Source organism: Bos taurus, chromosome 15, assembly GCF_002263795.3.
Source record: "Bos taurus isolate L1 Dominette 01449 registration number 42190680 breed Hereford chromosome 15, ARS-UCD2.0, whole genome shotgun sequence".
Taxonomy (NCBI): Eukaryota; Metazoa; Chordata; class Mammalia; order Artiodactyla; family Bovidae; genus Bos; species Bos taurus.
Genome location: NC_037342.1, coordinates 40,841,717 through 40,867,463, shown reverse-complemented (window position 1 = coordinate 40,867,463; position 25,747 = coordinate 40,841,717). Strand labels below are relative to the sequence as shown.

Genomic DNA, 25,747 nt, shown 5'->3' with positions numbered 1-25,747 from the left:
GCATGTGAAGTCACTTCAGTTGTGCCTGTCTCTTTGTGACCACAGCCTGCCAGGCTTCTCCGTCCATGGGATTCTCTGGGCCAGAATACTGGAGTGGGCTGCCATGCCCTCCTCTATGGGACCTTCCCAACCCAGGGATCAAATCCTTGTCTCCAGTATCTCCTGCATTGGCAGGAGGGTTCTTTACCACTGACACCACCTAGGGAGCCCCTTGAAAAGGTAGTTAAGGTTAAATGATATAATAAAACTGGGGTCGAATTCCAAAGGACTATGGCCTTATAAGAAAAGAGAGAGACACAGTAAGAAGGCAGATGTCTGCATGCCAGGAAGAGAGTTCTCACCAGCATCTGACCATGATCTCAGCCTCTAGAACTATGAAAAAATACATTTCTGTTGTTTAAGCTACCCAGTCTATCATATTTTTGTTATGGCAACCCAAGCTGACTTTGGCCCTAACACTTTGGCCCTAACCCGCACTATCACCCTGAAGACATGAGAACACGACATGCAATCAGGTGTCAGGAAAACTGGATCTGATCCTGGCTCTGTATCTCCTTCTGAGACTTGTCAATGTTGAAGACAGTTAGATCAAATCAGGCATTTTCACTTGTCCAATAAACTTCAAAATAATAATAATTGATAAAGAAATAAATTTGACTCTTCCTCAATGTCATGTAGTAAAGTCACGAGTTTTCTTTATAAACTATATGGTAAGTCTATTTGTATCAGTCTGTTTTTAACAAGTTAAAAAAAGAGCAGGGAATCTAAATAGATGTTCAAAAATAGGAGACTGGTGAATTAAATTATGGTGCTTTGACTACGTACCTATGAACTCTTGTTTTAGGAAATTTTGAAAAATATTTGTGATGTAATATTAAGCAAAAAACTAAAATAAAAAAGATACTATGATTAGAATGACATTATAAACTATAAGGATAATGTGAAAATGAGAACAGTAATAGGATAGTAACAGGTGACTGAAACATGAATCACTTTTGCCCTACATTTTATTTTCTCAAATGTTGCTAAATTTATTCTTTTTTATTATTTACTGTTTCAAAAGTAATTTGAAAGCACCTATGGGTATCTTCTGTGGGGAACTGTATTTTATTTCCAAACTGATTGTGCCTTTTGTTAGTTATTGAAGATTCCAGTTGTGATTAAAGTTTTGTTTGATTGATAGGAGTACTATTATTTTAAATACAGAGTCAAAAATTACTAAATTGAAACAACCAAATATTCCATTTTAATGAACCCTGAGAGCTCTAATTTAGCTAGGTGATTAGATATATTCATCTAACTATAAATATCAAGACTGGCCAATGTTTCAAGATGGGAATGAGATGGTATTCTTAGAAACATTGAAAGCATTCCACCACCACCAAAGCTGGATCCTGTTCCCTAAGCGTGAGTAAATAACAAAGGCCTCTTACGACTTATTCATTCATTCAATCAATTAACATTTACTGATCACTTATAGGGTAGTGATTTAAGGCAAGGGCTTTGAAACAGACTGTCTGGTATTAAAACTCCACTCCATTGCCTGCTAGAATTCTGATCCTGTGCATTAGTCAGGTTAAGTTAGGTTTGTTACCATGTTTGAGCCTCTTTGGGCTGTTATAACAAAAATACCATAGACTGGGCGGCTTGTAAACAAAAACTGTCTCAGTTCTGGAGGCTGGGAAGTCTAAGCTCAAGACACTGGCAGATTCAGTGTCAGATGGGAGACTGCTTCCTAATTCACAAACAGCTGTCTTCTTGCTGAGTACATTGGGGTACAGAGCCCTCCTCTGTAGGCAATAATACTACTCATAAGGGCTTTGCCCTCATGACCTAATCACTTCGTAAGGACCCTACCTTCGTATAACATCACACGGGGGATTAAGTATGAATTGGGGAGGCAGGAACACTACCAATCTCAGTCTGTAGCAATTGTAACAGATCAAACCAAAGTCTCAGTGGTGTAAATCATGAGGATTTATTTCTCATTCATACTCACACAGTCACTCAGAGATCCAGAATGATGGGGATTCTAGTGTATTGCAGCTGTGTATGCACTTCAGCTTTTTGATCACTGAAGAGTCTCATGTGGTTGTTGTTTAGTCGCTAAGTCAAGTCCGATTCTTCTATGACCCGTGCCGTGAACTATAGCCGACAAGGCTCCAAGGTCCGTGGAATTTTCCAGGCAAGAATACTAGAGTGGGTTGTCATTTCCCTCTGCAGGGGATCTTCCTGACCCAGGGATCAAATGCACCTCTCCAGCACTGACAGGTAGATTCTTTACCACTGAGCCATCTGGGGTGCCCATACCACCTGGGAAGGGTCTCATGCCAGGAGTTAAATGCTTCAGCAGATGAGAGACCCACAGCAGAAAAGTGACACATATCTATTCTATTCTTAGCATATTGACCCTTTCTAGTCACAAAGCTATCTAACTACAAAAGGATAAGAAAATGATTCTCCCACAAGCTTAGAAAGGTAAGAGACCAGGGAAAGTGGCCACTCAGCTTCTATGACATCTTGGGTAAACTACTTCATCTCTTGTGGCTCTGTTTCTTCATCTATAGAATGAAGATAATGATAGAACCTTGCTTATAACGTTGTAAGGATTCAGGTAATACACAAAAAGCACATTTAATACTTAATTTTCCATGAATACTATTATTAAGTACCAATCATTGTGCTAAGAAATAGAGTGGAACGTAGGCTGTGGAATCAGGCTTTTCTTGGTTGACTCTTGGCTTGGCCAGCTACTGGATGTGACTTAGACAAGTGGCTTGACCTCTCTAAGCCTCAGCATTCTTCCTATAAAACCGTGAACTCAAAAACATTCACCTGCAGGTAGTCACGAGGATTAAATGTGAAGCAGGTAGCATAATGGGTAAAATACATAGTTCAATAAATAGGATTATTATCCAGAACATATTCTTCAACATCCTAGACAGAAACTGTTTCTACTGTTCTATTCATTTCATCAATAAACATGTACAGGGTACCTATGTGCTTATCTAAACTCACTGGGAAAAATTAACTTTTTCAGATTACATCAGTTTAAAGAAAAAATGAAAAATGAAACAAACAAAACCTTACATTATCCAGAGCAATATATTTCTTGATCCAACCCTCCCCCTTCTTTTCTTGTACTCATTCCCTCCGAAATCCAGCCCCACTCAGATTCTTCCCAATCATTTTTCAAGACCCCAAAGGGCATCTTGTGGTTTCCCCAATAACTAGTCCTCTTTCCTTCATTTCTTTTCATCTTCCTGCATTGAACCACTAGAGAGGGCTCCCCAAATCCCACCAGCTTCATTGCAAACCAGCAGAAATGAATAAGATGGTACACAGAGGGGATGTTCTGTTGTAAATCAGCTGTTGAGCACCTCCTTTAACTAATTTTTAATTTGCAAACAATAAATTCTCAAGCCATACAGCATATTTCTATGACCACCTGTCTCAGGTCAAGAATATTCACTATAATGAATCTTTTCTTTTACACAGTAGTACAGATCTCAGCACAATCAGGATGAGCACTCATTGTTAACTAAAAGTTAAGTTACAAATCTGCCCAACCAGCTGACCCCACTTCTACTACAAGTTCAGAAAAACAACTTCAAGTACCACAAAAAGAGTCGGTATTTTCCTTAAATGTGAATTCTTAATAATTATCTATATACTTTTCTACTGTTCTAGCTCTGATATCCTACAGACAATCAATAAATGCCTAGTGACAGCTTATATATAGTGGTGGCTGAGGGAGAGAAGTTTATAATCTCCTCTAGCTCTAACCCCGGGCATTGATACACAACAAAAGACCCCACACGTCGCTTCTGCCTGATGTCCTTGGCCGCCCCTCCACAGCGCAGTGCTGCTCTGGGGCTGCACTGTGCTCAATCTGGAGAGGACCCCAGGCTTCCCTGGTCTCAGAAACCTGGTATGTCCCAGGAAGGTTTATCTGCCTCTCTGCCTTTTCACTGTCAGCCAAATGCACAGTGGGTCTCTTCTTGTCTGTGAGAGGCAGCGTGGAGGACCCTCCAGGAGAGAGGAGCCCCAGTGTACTTGGCTAGGATGAGGCTGTGTCTCCTTCAGTTGGTTGGTGACCAGGTCTTCAACTACTCAGCCACCGGATCTAAGATATTTTCTGCTTCCTTCCTAAAAAAATCTCGCTCATTGGGCCTGCAAATCTTTTCATCTTTTGTGTGTGTGTGTGTGTGTGTGTGTGTGTGATACAGAACGTGTGTGAGTGTGAGTTTCTATGTGCATGTGTTTTAATTTAGGGCGATGTCTAGTTCTGTTTCTCAGTATTTATATTATGTTCACTTAAAATGTGAACTCATGATTGAATTTTCCCTTTTGTAGCACACACCTTTGATTTTTAAGAGTATTCTTATTTATCCATTCAACAGATATTTATTCCTGCCAATACTGTGACAGTGATGGGTAAAATAGCTCTTATAGAATTTATGTTTTATTGGGGTTAATAAACATTAAATGACTACACATAATTATTTAGTTATAGTTATGGTAAATATCAAAAATGAAAATGAATTGCTAAGAGAGAATATGACACAGCACCTAAGAGGGAGCAAAGTCTTTCTTTCATCAGGAGAAAGGCTTTCCTAAGGGTGTACTAATAGAGCTGGACTCTAAAGGCTAAGCAGAAAATAACTGGGCAAAGAAAGTGTGTGGGGTGAGGAAAAGTGCAGTAGCAGAAAGCATTCAAGGAAGTTGAAACAGCATGTGCAAAGACCCTGGGGGAAGGGGAAAGCTGAATCCTCTCAGAAATTGAAAGAATGTGGCTGAAATGCAAAGATCTAGGAGCAGAGTGCCCAAGAGGAAGCTGGTAAGCAGGGGCCAGCTCATGAGGGGCCTGTTAGTTACACTAAGGACTCTGGTCTTTACCTTATGGACTGTGGGAAGTATGAAAAGATTATAAGCAAAAAAAAAGTAGCATGATTCTTTTTAAAAAAGATTATTCTAACAATTGGGTGGGAAAGATATTGCAAGAAGGAAGTAGAATTTAAAAGCTATTTCACTAATTCTCACAGAGATAATAGCCTGTGGCAATGGAGATGAAGAAAACTGAGCTGTTTTGAGATATATTACACAACAATTAAGGCTTGAAAACTAAAAGTAGTAGATATTTAAGTTGAAATTTAAGTGCAAAGTTTAAAAGGGTGTGGGGAAACAAGTTTCAGGATGTCCTTATTTAGAAAGGGTGGATGGATTACTTCAGGAGAGTAACATTTATGCAGAAGCTAAAGGGTACAATGGCAAGGTCAAATTATATATATATATATGTATATTATATATAAAACATAATCATAGATTACACATTCATATCATATATCTTCATATATATATGAAAGTCTATTCATATTATATTGAGAATATATATATTCAAATATGCCCTTAAGAACAAATAAGGAACTCTGAGATGTTCAGGTCATACTCCTCTAGAACACTGGGCTACACAGAATGGATCACTCAGTCCAGCTGGTTTGCTTGAGAAATAATGGATGAAGTTAGACTATGCATTTATATTACATAATTTAAATTGTGCCTACAGACTTAATGCTACTCTCCCTCTTCATTCCTGAAAGAAGGACTTACAGCCACTAAAACCACTGGTTTGGGGGAAGCTGGGCACAGACACAGCAGCTGGAGAGAAAAACCTCTAGCTGTCTTCATTTCCTTCAGGTTTCTGGAATCAGAATCTTTCCTGGCTCCTGAGAATGTACGAATAGTGAAAGATGATTGTGACCATCTGCTAATTCTGGGAAAGTGCCATTGGATTGTGAAGAAAGCTCTGAGCTAAGAGTTAGGAAATTAGAGTTCACATTCCACTTTTCGACCTGGCCCTGGAGTGCCTTGGGCAAATTACTGGCCCTTGGTTTTCCAGCTATGGAATTTGAACTAGTTTATGTCTGGGGTCCCATTCTCCAAGCCAGGCTTCAGTAATACATGAACCGTGATCTTCCAGATATTTAAGCTGGTTTCAGAAAAGGCAGAGGAACCAGAGATCAAATTGCCAACATCCACTGGATCATGGAAAAAGCAAGAGTTCCAGAAAAACATCTACTTCTGCTTTATTGACTATGCCAAAAGCCTTTCACTGTGTGGATGACAATAAACTGTGGAAAATTCTGAAAGAGATGGGAATACCAGACCACCTGACCTGCCTCTTGAGAAACCTATATGCAGGTCAGGAAGCAACAGTTAGAACAGACTGGTTTCAAATAGGAAAAGGAGTATGTCACGGCTATATATTGTCACTCTGCTTATTTAACTTATATGCAGAGTACATCATGAGAAATGCTGGGCTGGAAGAATCACAAGCTGGAATCAAGATCACCGGGAGAAATATCAATAACCTTATATATGCAGATGACACCACCCTTACGGCAGAAAGTGAAGAACTAAAGAGCCTCTTGATGAAAGTGAAAGAGGAGAGTGAAAAAGTTGGCTTAAAGCTCAACATTCAGAAAACTAACATCATGGCATCTGGTCCTGTCCCTTCACGGCAGATAGATGGGGAAACAGTGAAAACAGTGGCTGACTTTATTTGGGGGGGCTCCAAAATCACTGGAGATGGTGACTGCAGTCATGAAATTAAAAGACGCTTACTCCTTGGAAGGAAAGCTATGACCAACCTAAACAGCATATTAAAAAGCAGAGACATTACTTTGCCAACAAAGGTCTGTCTAGTCAAGGCTATGGTTCTTCCAGTAGTCATGTATGGATGTGAGAGTTGGACCATAAAGAAAGTTCAGCACAGAAGAATTGATGCTTTTGAACTGTGGTGTTGGAGAAGACTCTTGAGAGTCCCTTGGACTGCAAGGAGATCCAACCAGTCCATCCTAAAGGAGATCAGTCCTGGGTGTTCATTGGAAGGACTGATGCTGAAGCTGAAACTCCAGTAGTTTGGCCACCTCATGTGAAGAGTTTACTCATTGGAAAAGACCCTGATGCTGGGAGGGATTGGGGGCAGGAGGAGAAGGGGACGACAGAGGATGAGGTGGCTGGATGGCATCACCGACTCGATGGACATGAATTTGAGTGAACTCTGGGAGTTGGTGATGGACAGGGAGGCCTGGCATGCTGTGATTCATGGGGCCGCAAAGAGTCGGACACAACTGAGCGACTGAACTGAACTGATCCTTAGTGATCAACTTTGCCTTAAGTTGTTTATTATGTCTTAGGATATCAGTCAATAATACTAGGGTGTCAAGGAGCAACAGTTAGAATTGGACATGGAACAATGGACTGGTTCCAAACTGGGAAAGTAGTATGTCAAGGCTGTATATTGTCACCCTGCTTATTTAACTTCTATGCAGAGTACATCATGAGAAATGCCGGGTTGGATGAAGCACAAACTGGAATCAAGATTTCCTGGGAGAAATATCAATAACCTCAGATATGCAGATGACACCACCCTTATGGCAGAAAGTGAGAAGGAACTAAAGAGCCTCTTGATGAAAGTGAAAGAGGAGAGTGAAAAAGTTGGCTTAAAACTCAACATTCAAAAAACGAAGATCATGGCATTTAGTCCCATCACTTCATGGCAAATAGATGGGGAAACAGTGACAGACTCTCTTTTTTTGGACTCCAAAATCACTGCAGATGGTGACTGTAGCCATGAAATTAAAAGATGCTTGCTCCTTGGAAGAGAAGTTATGACCAACCTAGACAGCATCTTAAAAAGCAGAGACAGTACTTTGCTGACAAAAGTCCATCTAGTCAAGGCTTTGGTTTTCCAGTTAGAGGAGGAAACGGCAACCCACACCAGTATTCCGGCCTGGAGTATTCCTTGGACTATCCACAGGGTCGCAAAGATTCGGACATAACTGAGTGACTTTCACTTCAATTCATGGTTTTCCCAGTGGTCATGTATGGATGTGAGAGTTGTACTATAAAGAAAGCTGAGTGCCAAAGAACTGATGCTTTTGAACTGTGGTGTTGGAGATGACTCTTGAGAGTCCTTTGGACAGTAAGGAGATCAAACCAGTCCATCCTAAAGGAAATCAGTCCTGAATATTCATTCGAAGGACTGATGCTGAAGCTGAAGCTACTTTGGCCACCTGATGCGAAGAACTGACTCACTGGAAAAGACCCTGATGCTGGGAAAGATTGAAGGCAGGAGAAGAAGGGGATGACAGAAAATGAAATGGTGGATGACATCACCATCAGTGGACATGAGTTTGAGCAAGCTCCGGGAGTTGGTGATGGACAGGGAGGTCTGGCAAGCTGCAGTACATGGGGTTACAAAGAGTCAGACAGAACTGAGTGAGTGAACAGAACTGAAACATATAAATAAATAAATATCAACACATATTAGTGCTTTATTAAATAAGCACCAGGTCAAAAGGAATTTGGAGATCACTGCATTATAGACTAGCAAATAACTGCTTGCTCTGAGGACCCAGAAGCTTACCGTCCAAATTGTTCATTATAGTTGCTTTTTAGGAAACGAGATTGTATACACAAACCACTCATAAGATAAAATTTCTATATATTACCTCTAGAGTTAAATATTATTGGAATTTCCCAAACTATCATATAATATTGTATAAGGAAAAGTTAAAGAACAAAATTTATGTCTTTACGAACAACCCCAAAATGCCTAACTACTTAGCATGGGGCTTGATCTTCCATGATGTTTGTGACCCACTTCTCCAGCTAGAAATACCACGTCTTGGTTTTGCTTTCCAGGAATCTCTTCTTTCTGAGGTCTCTATTGGGCTCTCAGCACTCAGCTTCCTCTTTGGTCATTGTATTAGGCATGTGACCCAGTCTGGGCCAATAGTAGACAAAGGGGCTTTTTTTCCTTCACTTTTTTTCTCATCCTATCAATCATCTGAAGTCAAATGTCATGATCTGGGGGAATCTACTTCCCTAACCACTCAGGACTTTATGCATAGTCTATCTTTTTAACATTTGTTTTAATTATGAACAGGGCTGCCACATACAACTGTGCAAGTTATGCAATTTACACAGATGTCCAGCTAAGGGTGAATGGAGGCTGAAGTCTGCCCATGCACTGCTCACCAAGCTCTGAGCCCCAAGAAAACTCTCCAGGAGTAGAGAACATTCTTGTTCGTCTCTCTGGCACAACTCCTGGCAACACGCCTTGTCGGAAGACTCTCAATAAATATCTGTTGAATTGAATTTCAGAGTACATTTTCAGACATAAAACTCTTACATGCCCCATCATTTTTAATCTTCATTACTCAATTATGCAGGAAATCAGTCACCACATTGACTGTATGCTCTCCTAAGCATCTATCATAATGTCAAGCACCTTAGGGATATTTAGTGGGGGTTAATTTATTATGATAAATGACCCTTGCTCATTTTATGTTCTTTTCATTACATTTTAAAAATCTATTTTATGATCTACTTTCTAGGTTTTATTTATTATATTTTATCTCCCAAAGAGACTTGTATGATTGTAGTGCTCAAACACATCATAAATTTTTAAGTTTTTGTGGTTAAATCAAATGAGACGTGGAGTCTGGTAAGAACTTTGCATTCCTCACAAACTACTTTGTATAAAGCAGTGCCATTTACATTGCAGGAACCCAATAAATGTTGATTATTGACAAAAAGTCTGATGATTATTGAGGTTAAAAATTTACACTCTGTCTGCAGTTAAGTAATTGAGGTAATAGTTGAAGTTTCTGAATTGTTTTTACGTTAAAAAAAAAAAGTGACCTAATGCGTGCACGTAGAACATTCTATGAACAACTAACATCCAATTATCAATTTTAATTTTCCCTACCAATGGACTCATGTAAAGCAATGAGAAAATATTCCATTACTCACTTGTACATTCAGAAAACGAAGATCATAGCATCTGGTCCCATCACTTCATGGGAAATAGATGGGGAAACAGTGGAAACAGTGTCAGACTTTATTTTGGGGGGCTCCAAAATCACTGCAGATGGTGACTGCAGCCATGAAATTAAAAGACGCTTACTCCCTGGAAGGAAAGTTATGACCAACCTAGATAGCATATTCAAAAGCAGAGACATTATTTTACCAACAAAGGTTCATCTAGTCAAGGCTATGGTTTTTCCAGTGGTCATGTAGGGATGTGAGAGTTGGACTGTGAAGAAGGCTGAGCACCGAAGAATTGATGCTTTTGAACTGTGGTGTTGGAGAAGACTCTTGAGAGTCCCTTGGACTGCAAGGAGATTCAACCAGTCCATTCTGAAGCAGATCAGCCCTGGGATTTCTTTGGAAGGAATGATGCTGAAGCTGAAACTCCAGTACTTTAGCCACCTCATGTGAAGAGTTGATTCATTGGAAAAGACTGTGATGCTGGGAGGGATTGGGGGCAGGAAGAGAAGGGGACGACAGAGGATGAGATGGCTGGATGGCATCACTGACTCGATGGACGTGAGTCTGAGTGAACTCCAGGAGTTGGTGATGGACTGGGAGGCCTGGCGTGCTGCGATTCATGGGGTCGCAAAGAGTCGGACATGACTGAGCAACTGAACTGAACTGAACTGAACTGGTCTTTGAAAGGTCTTGATAGACAAATCTTGATGAAAAACTACCTACTCTATAAAAAGAGAAAAGAAGAGGAAAAGTAGGAAAAGAATAACTGCTTTATATCTTTATTTGGGGGTGGGGGAGAGGGATGGGGGTGAAAGCAACGAATCCTAACCACTGGATCCACCAGGGAATTCTACTTATCTTTTTAAAGAAAAGGTTCACTTTTTCTATTTGTAGAAAGAGATTGATAATCTTTAAGGAAAGAACAACTACAAGGATTAAATAGCTAAAATTTTTTTAAAAAGATTAGAAAGTGGAATCAATCTAGTGAAAAATCATTAAATAATTGAAAGACCAGTTTAAACATTTAAAATGTGAAAGATCAAGCAGCAAAAATTATTTGCTGAAAATTTTTTTTAAAGTCCCAGAGACTTTGATTACTAACTTAGTTAAAAATTAAAAGTAGATTGAGATTCCCTGGTGGCTCAGTGGTACTCATCCACCTGCCAATACAGGAGACACAGGTTTGATCCCTGATCCAGGAAGATCTCACAAACCGTGGAGCAACTGGGCCTGTGCTTCACAACTATTGAGCCTGTGCTCTAGACCCCGGGAGCCAGAACTACTGAGTCCATGGGCCACAACCACTGAAGCCCACAGACCTAGAAACCATGCTTCATGACAAGAGACTCCACCACAATGAGAAGCAACTATCAATTAGCCTCTAATTGCCACAACTAAAGAAATCTGCCTTGTGCGGCAACGAAGACCCAGAGCAGCCAAAATAAAAAACAAAACAAAACAGAAAGCTGGTGATTCATTGCTTTGTTCCACTGAAAGTAAATTGTACTTATTACTTAACCATGAACAAAGTTAAAATATATTCTATTAAAATATTTCTGTGTGTTAAAATATACTCTATAGTATCTATAGAAGCAAGCTTTACCTGTAATGAATGACTTTGAAGTCAGACTTCTTGGTTTGGAATCTTGGCTCCACCATTTATTAAACTAGTGACCTTGGCAAGATGCTTAACTTTCTGGTTCTTTTTTGATTGTTTATTAAATGGGGATGGCAGTTGGACCCAACTCAGAATGTTCTTGTAGGGAGTAATGCGATATTAATACTATGTGTAAAGTATTTAACACAAAGCCTGGACCATGATAAATAATCAATAACAATTTGTGATTGTTATAGAGCTATAATAAAGGATTCATGAACCAAAGCAGACAATAAAAGATCATAAAAGTTTTCAAGCATTGAGCATCTACAGTGGTTTAGTCACAATGTTTATCAATTCCATACCTTATTTTTAATTTAGTTGTTTTAAAATTATATAAGGCAAACATGCCCCACCCTGGTAAAAGAATTAAAAGAACACAGTGTGATTTAATATGAAGGTGAAAAATAAAAGATCCCAGCGAAACCTGGCATTGCCATTGACAGCCTTTACTCTAGGCACTCAGAGATAACTAGAATAAACTTCCTTTTTGGTGGGTTAGGATCATACGCTACTAGAGATTTCAATGTCTAAATAGTATATATTTAGTACATATGTAGTCCCCATCTTTTAGTAAACAAATGCTGTATGTATTATCTGCAACTTTTTTTTTCTTTATTTTATCTTGATTTTCATTCTATACCACTTTTTTAAAAACATGAACTTTCATTTTAGATTTGTAGAAAGTTATAATATGAGCTTACATGAAGCATGTGGTGTTAAACATGAAGTGTGAGAATACTATATAACCCAGGTACATTTGTCAAAAATAAGAAATTAACATTGGTACATTAATATTAACTAAACACTAGACTTCATTTAGATTTTCACTAAATTTTTGCTGATGTCCTTTTTCTGTTTAGGATCTAGGCCAGTACACCATGCTGCATTTTCCAAATCAGTTTAAATTTTCCATCCTACTCTATTTTAACAACTACATAATATTTTACAGTATGGGTGTACCATAATTTACATATCCTATAGGCAGATTTTCATATTGCTTCTCATTTTGAGTTATTACAAACAACACCATAATGAACATTATTATGTGTATAGCTTTAATAATTTGTGCTGTAGGAAAATCTTACAAATAGAATTGCTGAATCAAAAGATGTATACATTTTGTGTATAGTATGTATGTACTTATAGAGCCGTATTTCCTTCAAAGAAGTTTACGTTAATTGATATTATACAAATTTAAGAGAATTCTTATTTCCCTATAAATCTTGCTAATCTGAGAGTAAAGATGACAGTTTGTTACATTTGCTATTCTTTAATGATGAGTAAAGTAGAATATCTTCATGGACATTTATTGGCAATTTGTATTTCATTTTTTATTACCAATTTATCTTCTTGATGCATCCTTCTGTTGGATTGTTTACCTTTTCCTTATTGATTTATAAGAAATCTTTTATATTAGAGAAATTAGCCTTTTGTCATATTTGTTGCAAATATTCTTCCAGCTTATATTTTGTCTTTTGACTTTATGTTAGTATTTTGTTATTCACAGGTTTAAATGTTTAATGACCGTCTTTGTACCTCTGAGTTTTGTTTTTGTTTCGTGACAATATCATAAAATATTCACCTCTGTATCCATTATTCTTAATCCTCACAATTCTGTAAATTACAACAATGAGCCCCTGAGATTCTCAAGGAATATTGAGATCTATTCAAACACCAAATTTATAAATACTACTCCGTTGCAAAGATCTGATGAAACTGATGCCTAAAGCTCAGCGTCCGTGTTCATCAGTGCCAAATCAAATCTCAGTGAAGTGGAAAAGGATAGCTTTATTCCTTTGTCAGGCAAAGGGGGACACTGTGGGCTCATGCTCTCAAAACCATGTGTCCCAACTTGGAGAAGATGGTGAGAAGTTTTATACTAATTGTCCAAAGAGGGCATGATCAGTTCATGGACATTCTTCAGATGGGTTGGCGGTCGGTAAGTAGGAGTCAGTATCATCAAACTTCAGGTCCACCTGATCTGGGGTCTACATGTTTGTGGGCAGCATACCATCATTAACTGCTAACTTCTCCCACCTGGAGGGGGTTTCTGTATCTGCTAAATGGCTCAAAGATATTTTTGTATGAATCCTTTGATGGGAAAACAGGACCCTGCCCCAAGGCTTTTTCTCCTTGGTCTCCCAATCCCTTCCTTCTCTAATTAACAACTGTTTGAATCTGCCCATTGGAACTCAGGGAAGGTCCTGGAGTCTGAGTGAAGGCTGTTTCCTATAATCAAAGAAATGGGGGACACAAAGGCTGTGTGCCCAGGGAGCCCCATAATGCCCTGCACACCTCCAGAATCACTTCAAAAGATGAACGCCATGGCTTCAGCTTCATTAGAATCCTCCTTTTTCTTCCACCTTGAAATCTGAGCATTTGCAGAGCCCTAGAGAAAGCTTGGATGTATCATGGGCAATTTGTTTTTGCTTGTTGTAAGCTCTGATATTCATGTCTCCACCTTCTACGTGTTTGTCAGGGTGTTTTCTGTTGATGTGAGTCTCTTTTTATGCTGTTGAACGCATAGACCTATAAACATTTTCTTTCATGAACTTCTTCAGCTGAGAAAGAAGCAAGCACTTCTGTGGCAGTAATTCTTTTTTAGTTTGTGTCAATGGAAAATGCTACTTCAAGCCCTTGAACAAATCTTTCTTTGAGGTCGAGGTAGGTTGAGAGCTCCTCTAACGTCTTTACACTATTGCTTAATAGAAATATTTATACACCTTCCTAGGTTTTTTTCTGGGTTACATTTTCTAGCATCATGTTTCCTGCTCTTTTTTAATAAGTTTATTTCATGTATTTATTTATGGCTTGTGCTGGGTCTTTGTTGCTGCGCAGGTTTTTCTCTAGTTACGGAAAGCAGGGGCTGCTCTCTGGTTGAGGTGCACAGGCTTCTCATTGTGGTGGCTTCTCCTGTTGCCAAGCACAGGCTCCAGGATGCACAGGCTTCAGTAGTTCTGACTCCAGGGCTCTGGAGCACAGATTCACAGGCTCAGTAATTGTGGCACACAGGCCTCGCTGCTCTGTGGCATGTGCGATCCTCTTGGATCAGGGATCAAACCTACATCCCCCACCCTGGCATTCCTCACCACTTCCCTTCGCCCCCAGGGAAGCCCACCTGCTCTTATCTTTACACTGAAAGTTATTTTTTCAGTGTTTACTACATTTCTTACTCAGTTGATGACTTTTCCCCTAGAGTGGTGAAAACAGTCACTGAAATAAGTTCCAAATTGCTTTTTCATGTTTCTTTAATGATATTGTCATTTCCATTACAAATATAAGCCCTGGACATGGAACAACAGACTGGTTTCAAATAGGGAAAGGAGTCCGTCAAGGCTGTATATTGTCACCCTGCTTATTTAACTTGCATGTAGAGTATATCTTGAGAAACGCTGGGCTGGATGAAGCACAGGCTGGAATCAAGATTGCTGGGAGAAATATCAATAACCTCAGATATGCAGATGACACCGCCCTTGTGGCAGAAAGTGAAGAAGAACTAAAGAGCCTCTTGATGAGAGTGAAAGAGGAGAGTGAAAAAGTTGGCTTAAAACTCAACATTCAGAAAACTAAGATCATGACATCCAGTCCCTTCACTTCATGGCAAATAGATGGGGAAACAGTGACAGACTCTCTTTTTTTGGACTCCAAAATCACTGCAGGCCGGGCGCGGTGGCGGGCGCCTGTAGTCCCAGCTACTCGGGAGGCTGAGGCTGGAGGATCGCTTGAGCTCAGGAGTTCTGGGCTGCAGTGCGCTATGCCGATCGGGTGTCCGCACTAAGTTCGGCATCAATATGGTGACCTCCCGGGAGCGGGGGACCACCAGGTTGCCTAAGGAGGGGTGAACCGGCCCAGGTCGGAAACGCAGCAGGTCAAAACTCCCGTGCTGATCAGTAGTGGGATCGCGCCTGTGAATAGCCACTGTACTCCAGCCTGGGCAACATAGCGAGACCCCGTCTCTTAAAAAAAACAAAAAACAAACAAACAAAAAATCACTGCAGATGGTGACTGCAGCTATGAAATTAAAAGACACTTGCTCCTTGGAAGAGAAGTTATGACCAAACTGGACAGCATCTTAAAAAGCAGAGACATTACTTTGCCAACAAAGGTCCGTCAAGTCAAAGCTATTATTTTTCTAGTAGTCATATATGGATGTGAGAGTTGGACTATAAAGAAAGCTGAGTGCTGAAGAACTGATGCTTGTGAACTGTGGTGTTGGAGAAGACTCTTTAGAGTCCCTTGGACAGCAAGGAGATCTGACCAGTCCATCCTAAAGGAAATCAGTCCTGAATACTCATTCGAAGGACTGATGTTGATGCTGAAACTCCAATACTTTGGCCACCTGATGCAAAGAACTGACTCATTTGAAAAGACCCTGATGCTGGGAAAGATTGAAGGCAGGACGAGAAGAGGATGACAGAGGATGAGATGGTTGGATGGCATCACCAACTCAATGGACATGAGTTTGAGCAAGTCCTGGGAGTTGGTGATGGACATGGAGGCCTGGTGTGCTGCAGTCCATGGGGTTGCAAACAGTTGGACATGACTGAACAACTGAACTGAATTGAACTGACTAGTTTTACATTTCACTCTCTAACTTAGCCAGAGAACCTAGTTCATGGCTAAGATCCATTACTTTATTAGTTTCTTCAATCTCATTGCTAAAAGTTGAATTTCTTTTCAGAGTCTTTTTTTTTTGTTCCTACACCATGCAGCTTGCAGGATCTTAGTTTCCCTACCAGGGATTGAACCTGGGCCATGGCAGTAAAAGGGTCATGTTCTAACCACTGGAGTGCCCAGGAATTCCCAAGGTGGAGCTATTATTATCTTTATTTTACAGATAAGAAAACTGAAGCTTATGAATTTAAGAGATTTAGCCAAGGAAGGCCATCAGTTAATATTAACAGAAGTAGGATTCAAATTTAGGTAAACAATTTTCAACTCCATTCGTTCCATCATACAGCTATACTGTCTCCTCTCCTTGGCTAATGTATAAAATCCAAATTTCCTTTTTGGCTCAGTTATAGAGTGCTACATGTCATGAACTTTTCTGGTCAAAACTGCAAATGTTAAATTGGTAAATGCCAAGAGTCTTCTTTGTTCTCTCATTTTCTAATTGAGAAAAGAGAGGTTCAGGGAGGTCTTATATGGAGAAAGTGACAGAGCTTGAATCTCAAAACAGATCAGTGTGGCTCCAAAGTCACATCACACTGACTAAAGATCTTTTTACTCCATTAAAACAGAATCAAGGCAAAAACCTCCATTCACATTTACAAAATACATTTAACAGTATTACTAATAGTTCTAGTTATAGGGAACATTATCACTAGCTCTTAAATTGTATCATATGATTTTGACCTTAGGGCTTTTTAAAAGTCATTTAAAACATAGAAATGCTCACAAATGGTGTTGAAATATGAAAGAGGACAGAAATACCTTAAGTATTACCATGAACATTTTAAAATACACTTTTTAACTTGGAATAATTTTAGAATTGCCGAAAAGTTGCTTAGACAGAACAGAAAATACATATACCCCTTCCAGCTTCCCCCATGGTTAACATCTTTTGTTACCATTGTATATTTGTCAAAACTAAGAAACTGATACTGGAACATTAATAACAAAACTACAGATTTTATTTGGACTTCACCAGGTTTTCCATCAATGTGCCTTCGTTTCCAGAAACCTATCCAGGGTACCACATTGCATTTAGTTGTAATGTCTCCCCAGTCTCCTCTGGTCTATGACAGTTTCTCAGTCTTTCATTGTTTTTCTAGAGCTTAACTGTCTTGAAGAATGCTAGCCAGATATCCTGTAGAGTGTCCTCCCATCTGGATTTTTCTGATGTTTTTGTCATGTTTTGACTGGGGTTATATTATGAACATTTTCAAGTGAATGGAAAAAGAAAAATAATCCAAAAAATGTTATAAAGAAAACAGTACGTTTTTAAAAACATGAATCTCGTGTAAAAAATGTTAATTCAACAGAAATTTATGAAGCACCTATTACAGGCCAGGCACTGAAGACGAGTGGTCATTAAAGGCCTCTTTGAGAAACTGCTGCTGCTGCTGCTAAGTCGCTTCAGTCGTGTCCGACTCTGTGCGACTCCATAGATGGCAGCCCACCAAGCTCCCCAGTCCCTGGGATTCTCCAGGCAAGAACACTGGAGTGGGTTGCCATTTCCTTCTCCAGTGCATAAAAGTGAAAAGTGAAAGTGAAGTCACTCAGTCGTGTCCGACTCTTAGTGACCCCATGAACTACAGCCTACCAGTCTCCTCTGTCCATGGGATTTTCCAGGCAAGAGTACTGGAGTGGGTTGCCATTGCCTTCTCCGTTGAGAAACTGAGAGAGCCCCAAATAGCAAAGCAGAACTAGATAAGAGCAAAGACTTGGGGGAAGAACATCTTAGAGAAAGGAAATAACAAGGCAAAGGATTTATAGCAGAGATAAGCAATGTATTTTAAAAGTTTCAGTAAAGGCAGAGCAGCTGGGTCATTGGTGAAAGCGAAAGAGTGGTAGATGAGATGAACAAGGCAGACAGGGCTAGATATAGATAACATTGGGTTTTACCAATGACCATAGCAAGGAATATAGGTTTTATGCTGAGCGAGATGGGAAGAGAGAGATACCATCTAATAAATTTTTAAAAGATCACCACTCTGGAGTGCTGCGTGGAGTATAAACTCTTGAGGGAGTGAGGGCAGAGTAGAAACCAGGAGCGAGGAGTTAGGAGACAAATGCATTAGTTTAGGCAAGAAAAGATGGTGATTAGAGTGAGATGGGCAGCAGCAGATATAAAGAGAAGTCGTCAGAGACTTCCCTGGTGTTCCAGTGGCTGAGACTCCATGCTCCCAAAGTAGGGGGCCTGGATTCAATCCTTGGTTGGGGAACTAGATCTTACACGCTGCAATGAAGACACACACAGCCAATTAAAAAAAAAAAAAGGTTGGATTGGGATATATTTTATTTCAGAGTTGGAAGCAACAGGACTTAGTAATGAATTGAATGTACGATGAAGATCCTCAAGATTTTGGTTTGACAGACTGAACTGAGGATGGTATAGGCTATTGAGATGGGAAGAATTGACGGAGTAAATATTGCAGGAGGTAGGTGGGAGACTTGGAAATCAAATGTTTTACTTCATTCAAGCTAAATGTGAGACATTTTGAGTCATCAAAAAGGTAGATGGATGCATTCATTTGGAGCCCCTGAGAGAAGTCAAGGCTGGAGACATAAAATCTATACGTAAAATAAACACATATACATGTAATAGCAATAATTTTATTTACTAGGAAGGTAGCCATACCTCTCTATTTGCTCATTTATTAATCAATTCTGCATTCATATACTTATCCACAAATGTTTATTGTATACATACCAAGGCATCAGGCTCTAGTACATTCATGCCAATGGCATTTAAAGAGAAGAGTGTGCAACCAGAGATGGTGGATGGTGGAAAGAAAATACTAAAACTTTTAAAAATATTTATTTTTTATCTAAAAACAAAAAAGTTAAGTCTTTCAAATATATAATATATAGATTGACACTGGCATCTCACTACTGAGTGAAAAGTGTGAGACAACATGGAAAATAATTTGGAGATTTCTTCATTTTCTTTTGTCTTAATATATTGTGATTTCCTCTAGTTTAGGTGTGCTGGGTTAAGTGGATTTACCAATTATATTGTTATTTCATTAACCCCCACAAAAATGAAAGTAGCTAAAAAAGATTTCTGGAAAGAAAATATGAGTTGGAGATAATAAAGCAGGTGCAAAGGGGAAGATGATAGAGATGACATATCTGATTCTAGCATGAGCTCTACAGAAGCCATCTTATTAAGTAATGGGCATGACATTTTGAAATCAGAGATTTGAGAATATTTCCATTATGTGATTTTGATGTAAAATGACATATTGTGTGCTATCCAAGGCTGGGGCTATAGTGAGGCAAGTGAGGCATTCACTTCGGGCCCAAAATTTAAGAGGATGCCCCAAACTCAGCAATCAAGATGAACATCTACATGCAATATTTTAAAAAGTCAAAATTGATGCAAAAATCCATGATACACAAAATATCAAAAATTTAAATACTCACAAGATCAGAATTCAAAAAAAAAAAAAAAAATCACCTTACACATGTATGCTAAAACTTGAAGGCAGAATTTTCCAACCTGTTAGAAGAAATCTTCCAAGCAATGCATTCCGAAGAGTTTTGAAAATATATAAAAATGCAACATCTTCTGACTGACATAAGGGAAGACAGAAAGTTACTAGTTGAATTTCAAACAAAAACTTTTCATGGTTGGTGGATGGAAATGACAAAAATGGATACTTGCATTAGGAAGAGCAGCCAAAGATGTATTTCTTCCATTAGGATCTACATATCTTTGTGAGTTATCTCTTTCAGCTTATGACAGCCGTTAAATTGTGAAGTACAGAAATAACCTGAACGTTGAATCACATATTTTAATAACTGTTTCATAAAGTATTACAGATTTTTTAAATCACTGAAACTTAGACTATCATATTGCTTTCGCTAAATATTTTTAGTGAAGATAACACGGATTTTTAAAAGATAATTAATATAGAAAATAACTCTTAGCTACTTTAAATGTTTATTTCATCTTTATCCTTTTTACACTTTAAAAATGCTTTACATCATACACAACAGGACGTGTCTAAACTTACATAAGTATAGAGACTTTTTGTAATTCGGAAGCGCAATAAAAAAAAAAACGTTTGGAGAGAACACACAGTTTAGACAGGTAGTTGATACTGTGGGTGTTAGGAACGTAGCAGAATTATATTATCTGAGTGCGAAAACATCGCTGTACCACATAAGTCTTCAAGAAGGACATCCCACCAGGTTTTCATAAGGGAAGTTTGAGGAACGAGCAGGATTTAGAAAAATAACCATCGCAAACTTTGCTGCCTATAAAACAGTACAATGCTTACTGCCAAAGGAGAACTGGCAGTGGTTTCAACGTACTTTAAAAACATTTTTAAAAGAGGATCCTAGGTCCAAACTGCAGCCCCACTCTCTGAAGCTATCTCAGCCCCAGACCTGAACCTGTCCGAGAAGGAAGTTCCCCGAAATGGCCCAGCAGAGTGCCGCTCTGATGGAGGGGGTCTGGAGGGAAAGTGATATCTCTTTCGCGAACTATGGACTTGTCCCCTCCCCAAGCAGGAGACTAGACTTGAGGTCCCTCGAGCCGGGCCTTCGGGAGGGTAGGGAAAGGGGAAAGAAAACGCAGTCCTTTCTGGCTGGGACCGTGTCTGAGGGCGGAGGCCGGGAGGCAGTCCGTGATGCTTTCTCTTCCAGGCAGAGACCGGAGGTCTGAAAAGAGGGAAGAGTTCAGCAGCTCTTCTAACAGGGAGGGCGAGCAGTGTTGGCAGTAGGGCCAGAGGTGAGGCTTTAGGGTCGAGTCTCTCCCCGGTGGACGGAGAGTTCGAGGAGCCCTGAAAGGCATGGAGGACCTGAGGCCTGGTCCTTTCCCTGCCGGCAGAGGGAGTCCCGAGATGGACAGTCTGGAATCGTCTCCGAAAAGCGTTTCCTTGGCCGCTCAACCAATTTTATACATCTCGAAGCCGAGTGAGAGCCGAGGTAATTAGTTGCGAACGACAGCTGTCTGGGTACCTTGGGCGCCAGGCGCCGGGATCGGAGCCCGACGGCCCGAATTCTCGCGAGAGCGGCCGCCGCCATTTTTCCATTGATTGCAGCGAGCGGGGGGAGGGGCCGACGACGAAGGCGACGGCGGCTGCGGCGGCGGAGCCTTGGGTCGGTGTCTGCGCGTTGGTGTCTGAGGCCCAGGTTGAGGCCTCCGCGATAGCCCGAGCGCCGGCGGTGGAGAGGATGACTTCCGCTGCCGTTTTTCTCCTGAGCTAGAGAGGCGCCGCCACCCTCCCCCTCCTCCGGCAGGGCGGAGAGGAGCGGCCGGGAGTCTGAGCGATGGTGCCCGGCGAGGAGAACCAACTGGTCCCGAAGGAGGTGAGGGGCCGGCGGAGGAGGCTAGGCCCAAGGCCTGCGGCCGCTGCCAGCAGCGCAGGCCGGGGGCGAGGGGCGGGCTGCGGGCCCAGCTCGTGGGCTGGCCCGGCCGTGGGGGAAGGAGGAGGTGTGTGGTGCGGGGTTGGGGGGTGGTGCATGGTGGGTGCCGCGAGCAGCTAGGAAACCGGGCTGGATCTCGGGGGTCGGGGGAGCGGAGACCTCTCCCCTTGGATTTGTGGTGCTGGACAATAAACGGAGTGGACTGGAAGGAATCTGGTCCTGCTCTAGGGGGAGAGGGTAGCTTAAGTATTTAACATATTGAGCCAAGGTGGAGAGGTAATTTCAAAGAAAAAATTCTGCAACAGTGGCCGATGTGCACGACGGGGTGACGGTGCTGCTTCTGGTTTTGACAGTGGCATAGCTCTCAGGGCTTGTGAAATCTACGCCCAACTTGAGCTTTGTGCGAGGGCAGTTAACTGTTACGACTTTTTTGAACTCCTGTTTCTTACTTGGTGGTACTAGGGGCCTGCCTAAATGAGGCCTACCGAAGATCGTTGAAAAGTAGTAAATGTGACTTTCAAGTAAAGGTAAGAGGTAGCGAAGCATTACCATATGGAGAGTTGAACTACTTTTTGTAGTTGGGTTGTGTATGCCAGTTTGGGTGACTTCTTACATTCTTAAAAGCAAGTGATATGAGAAGGCTTGACTTCTTGGCTTCTCTTGAATAGCAGGAGAAGATTAATGATAGAATCCAGTACTGGCCAGTGAATTTCAATATATTAATAGTATCTCTGTTGGCTTTATAAATATCTTCAGGGTGTCCAAATGTGTATTTTTAACTGGCTGATCATCAGGCGAATGCTTTGGATTTTTATTTCTCATATACCTCAAATAGATGCAAGTGTCGATTGAAATTAGCTATATCGGATCTTGATAGTTTGGGATGATCTTAAAATTTTTTAATTCTTTTTTTTTTTTTACCTTTTTTGGTTGCTTTGTAGCTATTTGTTGGTACTTGAGCAAGCTCTGACACTGCAAAAGTATTATTGGAGTTGTGTATAAGTGATAGGAATATTTTCCCAACTTTATCAGATGATTGTTTTGCAAGGACAGTTTTTTAAAACTCAGTTCGTATGTGTCAGTATTTATTCATCAAGCACCATCTGCACAGAAAATAATAAACAGATTAATTAATCAGAATTCTTACCTTGGGAACTTCTTAAGGCTACTAAGAAAGGTAACATTAGTATTCATTGAGCTCAAAGTAGGGGCTAAGCAGTTTTCTACAAAAGTAAACTTTTATGCAAGGATGAAAGTGATAGATACTATGAGATATTAAAAATGAATTTTCTTTTAGAGCTACACAGTGCTGGTTTTCATTTCTGTGAAAAGCAAAGTTAGTCCTTTCTTAATTTTTTGACCATTAGAAAATATTGGTGGAACTTTGCTTTATGAAAAGCTCAATATTAGGTTTATTTCCCTAATAATTTGGTTTATAGAAAACATGATATAGATATACTTCAACAGGAACATACCTGCAAGTGCTGCTTTTACCTTTTGGATTTTAGAGGTTAAATGCCTCACTGATGGGTGGGAAGGGATTTGGTGGGTGGGGGGAGGGAGATCCAAGAGGGGAGAGATATATGTACACATACAACTGGTTTACTTCCTTGTACAGCAGAAATTAACACAATATTGTAAAACAACTATACCCTAATAAATTTTGTTTTTTAAAGATTAAATGCCTCTCCTTTAAGACTAATTCCTTTACTTGAAGCTTCAAACTCGTCCTGACTTCTGACTTTTTTGTTTCTTACTCCTTCTCGATCACGTGCCTTTATTTTCTATTCCCCAGACTCATCTTCAGTCTTTTCTTTTTCCCTGACTCCTTTCATGATTCCTGGAAGCATGCACACTACTCTCAAATCTCAGGTCTGTCATTTTGTTCACTAGTTAAGTGGTTCATTCTTTTTTGATGGCCATACTTCTCTTCTTTCCTGCTTCTCTTCCTTGAGTTTTCTTTTGCATTTGATACTTTAAAAAAATCCTTGATTTTAGTAATACTGTATTTTGGGGCCTTTTTCTCGTACCTGTTTGTCCTATTTGGTCACTCATTTGGTCAATGTCTTTCTCTTTTTCTGTGTCTTTAATTATCACTTTTGTCTGATATTTGTCATCCTTGTCTGATAGAAGTAGAATTATATAGTGTTAAAGCTGAGAGAGCACATAGTGATGTGATCATCTAATATTATAACTTATGCGCCTTCACTTTTACAGATGAGGAAATTAGGGCCAGAGGATTGAAAAGGACTTGTTCAGGGTCACATAATGAGTAAATAAAGGACAGAGCTAGGACTAGAACTCACATCCCCTTGATTATACTCTTATTCTACACATCCCTCCATGTAACCTAGAGGCTCTGTGAGAATGGTTTGTAACTCTCTAACTATATTTATTATGTGAAAATAAATTACAGAATTTTAAAATGTCTTGGTTCTGTTCTAATGGCTTACTACCAACTATATGGACAGCTTTGTCTTTTTTTTTTTTTTTTTAAGGGAACCTCTGACCCTTATTAGATTTAGATATATTGATAAAGTATATGCATTCATGTGTGTGCAGTTGTTGAACGAATAGTATATTATTCTGGTCCTAGAAGCTCAAGGACAAAACTGTACCTTAGACTGCTGAAGGCGGCAGCTAAGTGTCATGCAGGGCTTGGCAAACTACAGTCCCTGGGCCAAATTCAAACTGTAGCCTGTTTTGTTTGGCTCAAGAGTTAAGAATTATTTTTACATTGTCAAATTGTTGAAAAATATCAAGATAATAATAATCTGTGATACATGGAAGTTTAGATTTCAGTATTCATAAATAAAGTTTTATTGAAACACAGCCATGCCCATTTTTTTACTATTGTCTATGGCTATAGTAGAGTTAAGTAGTTGGTACAAATGCTGTATACAGGATACATTTGAAGTTACTTAGCTTGGTGTTCAAGACTTAGTATTGATATAGTTTGATTCTGGCCACAATCTGCCCTTTGAGAAAGCTTATCTCTTCTCCTTCAAAGCAAGTTTTTAATGTAGCCAAACAGGTTTTTCTTTAACTTGCTTTTCACTTCTATTTGTGCTGCCTCCTCTTTCCTACTTCTGCCCACCAATTCAGAACATTCATACACCTCTTTCCTTAAGTATCTCATATCTCATTTATTCTTAAAAAACTTTTGTGACCATTTAACCTTAAGGATTTCTCCTTCTTAGAAGACTTATATACGAACAGAATTCATTTGCCAGTTAGTAAATAGTGCTTTGTGTCATCTATTATGGGCTTCCCTGGTGGCTCAGACGGTAAAGCATCTGCCTACAATGCGGGAGACCTGGGTTTGATCCGTGGGTTGGGAAGATCCCCTGGAGAAGGAAATGGCAACCCACTCCAGTACTCTTGCCTGGAAAATTCCATGGATGGAGGAGCCTGATAGGCTACAGTCCATGGGATCGAAAAGAATCAGACATGACTGAGCAGCGTCACTGGTTCACTGATCATCTATTATAGTCTCAACTGTATTTTATTAGTATTCATTGTGGATGTCTTGACAGCAGAGATCTTATGTGTCTCTCACCCGCGCTTTTTTTTTTTTTAATATGTACTATAGGTTTAGGTTTGCCTAGGGTTGTGAAGATATAGGTTAGTACCTTGTTTAGGTTTGTGTAGGTCTGGTTTGTCTAGGTTTGACAGACCTAGACAGTGTATTAAAAAGCAGAGACATCAGTTGCTGACAAAGGTCCATATAGTCAAAGCAGTGGTTTTTCCAGTAGTCATGTATGGATGTGAGAGTTGGACCATAAAGAAGGCTGAGCACTGAAGAATTAATGCTTTTGAATTGTGATGCTGGAGAAGACTCTTGAGAGTCCCTTGTACAGCAGGGAGATCAAACCAGTCAATCCTAAAGGAAATCAGACCTGAATATTTATTGAAAGGACTGATGCTGAAGCTCTAATACTTTGGCCACCTGATGAGAAGAGCCAGCTCATTGGAAAAAACCCTGATGCTGGGAAAGATCAAGGGCAGGAGGAAAAAGGGACGACTGAGGATGAGATGGTTGGATGGCATCACTGATTCAGTGAACATGAGTTTGTGCAAACTCCAGAAGATTGTGAAGGACAGGGAATCGTGGTGTGCTGCAGTCCGTGGGGTCCCAAAGTGTCGGACACAACTGAATGACTGAACAACGACAAACTATAGGTCTAGGATAGTGTCCTTTCTGAA

At 40.0% G+C, this 25,747-nt stretch overlaps 1 protein-coding gene across 6 annotated transcripts in view; it reads left to right on the top strand.

Moving 5' to 3' along the window:
- The first annotated feature begins 21,237 nt into the window (after nt 1–21,237).
- Nucleotides 21,238–25,747, top strand: part of USP47 (ubiquitin specific peptidase 47) — a 105,585-nt gene continuing 101,075 nt past the window's right edge. For 5 of the 6 annotated variants that reach the window (XM_024975180.2, XM_005215934.5, XM_005215933.4 and 2 more), the window contains exon 1: nt 21,238–21,484. In XM_024975180.2, the coding sequence (XP_024830948.1) occupies nt 21,446–21,484 (39 nt within the window). In that variant the 5' untranslated portion in view covers nt 21,238–21,445. The remainder of the gene's footprint in view (nt 21,485–25,747) is intronic. The other variant, NM_001243290.1, reaches the window with a different exon arrangement.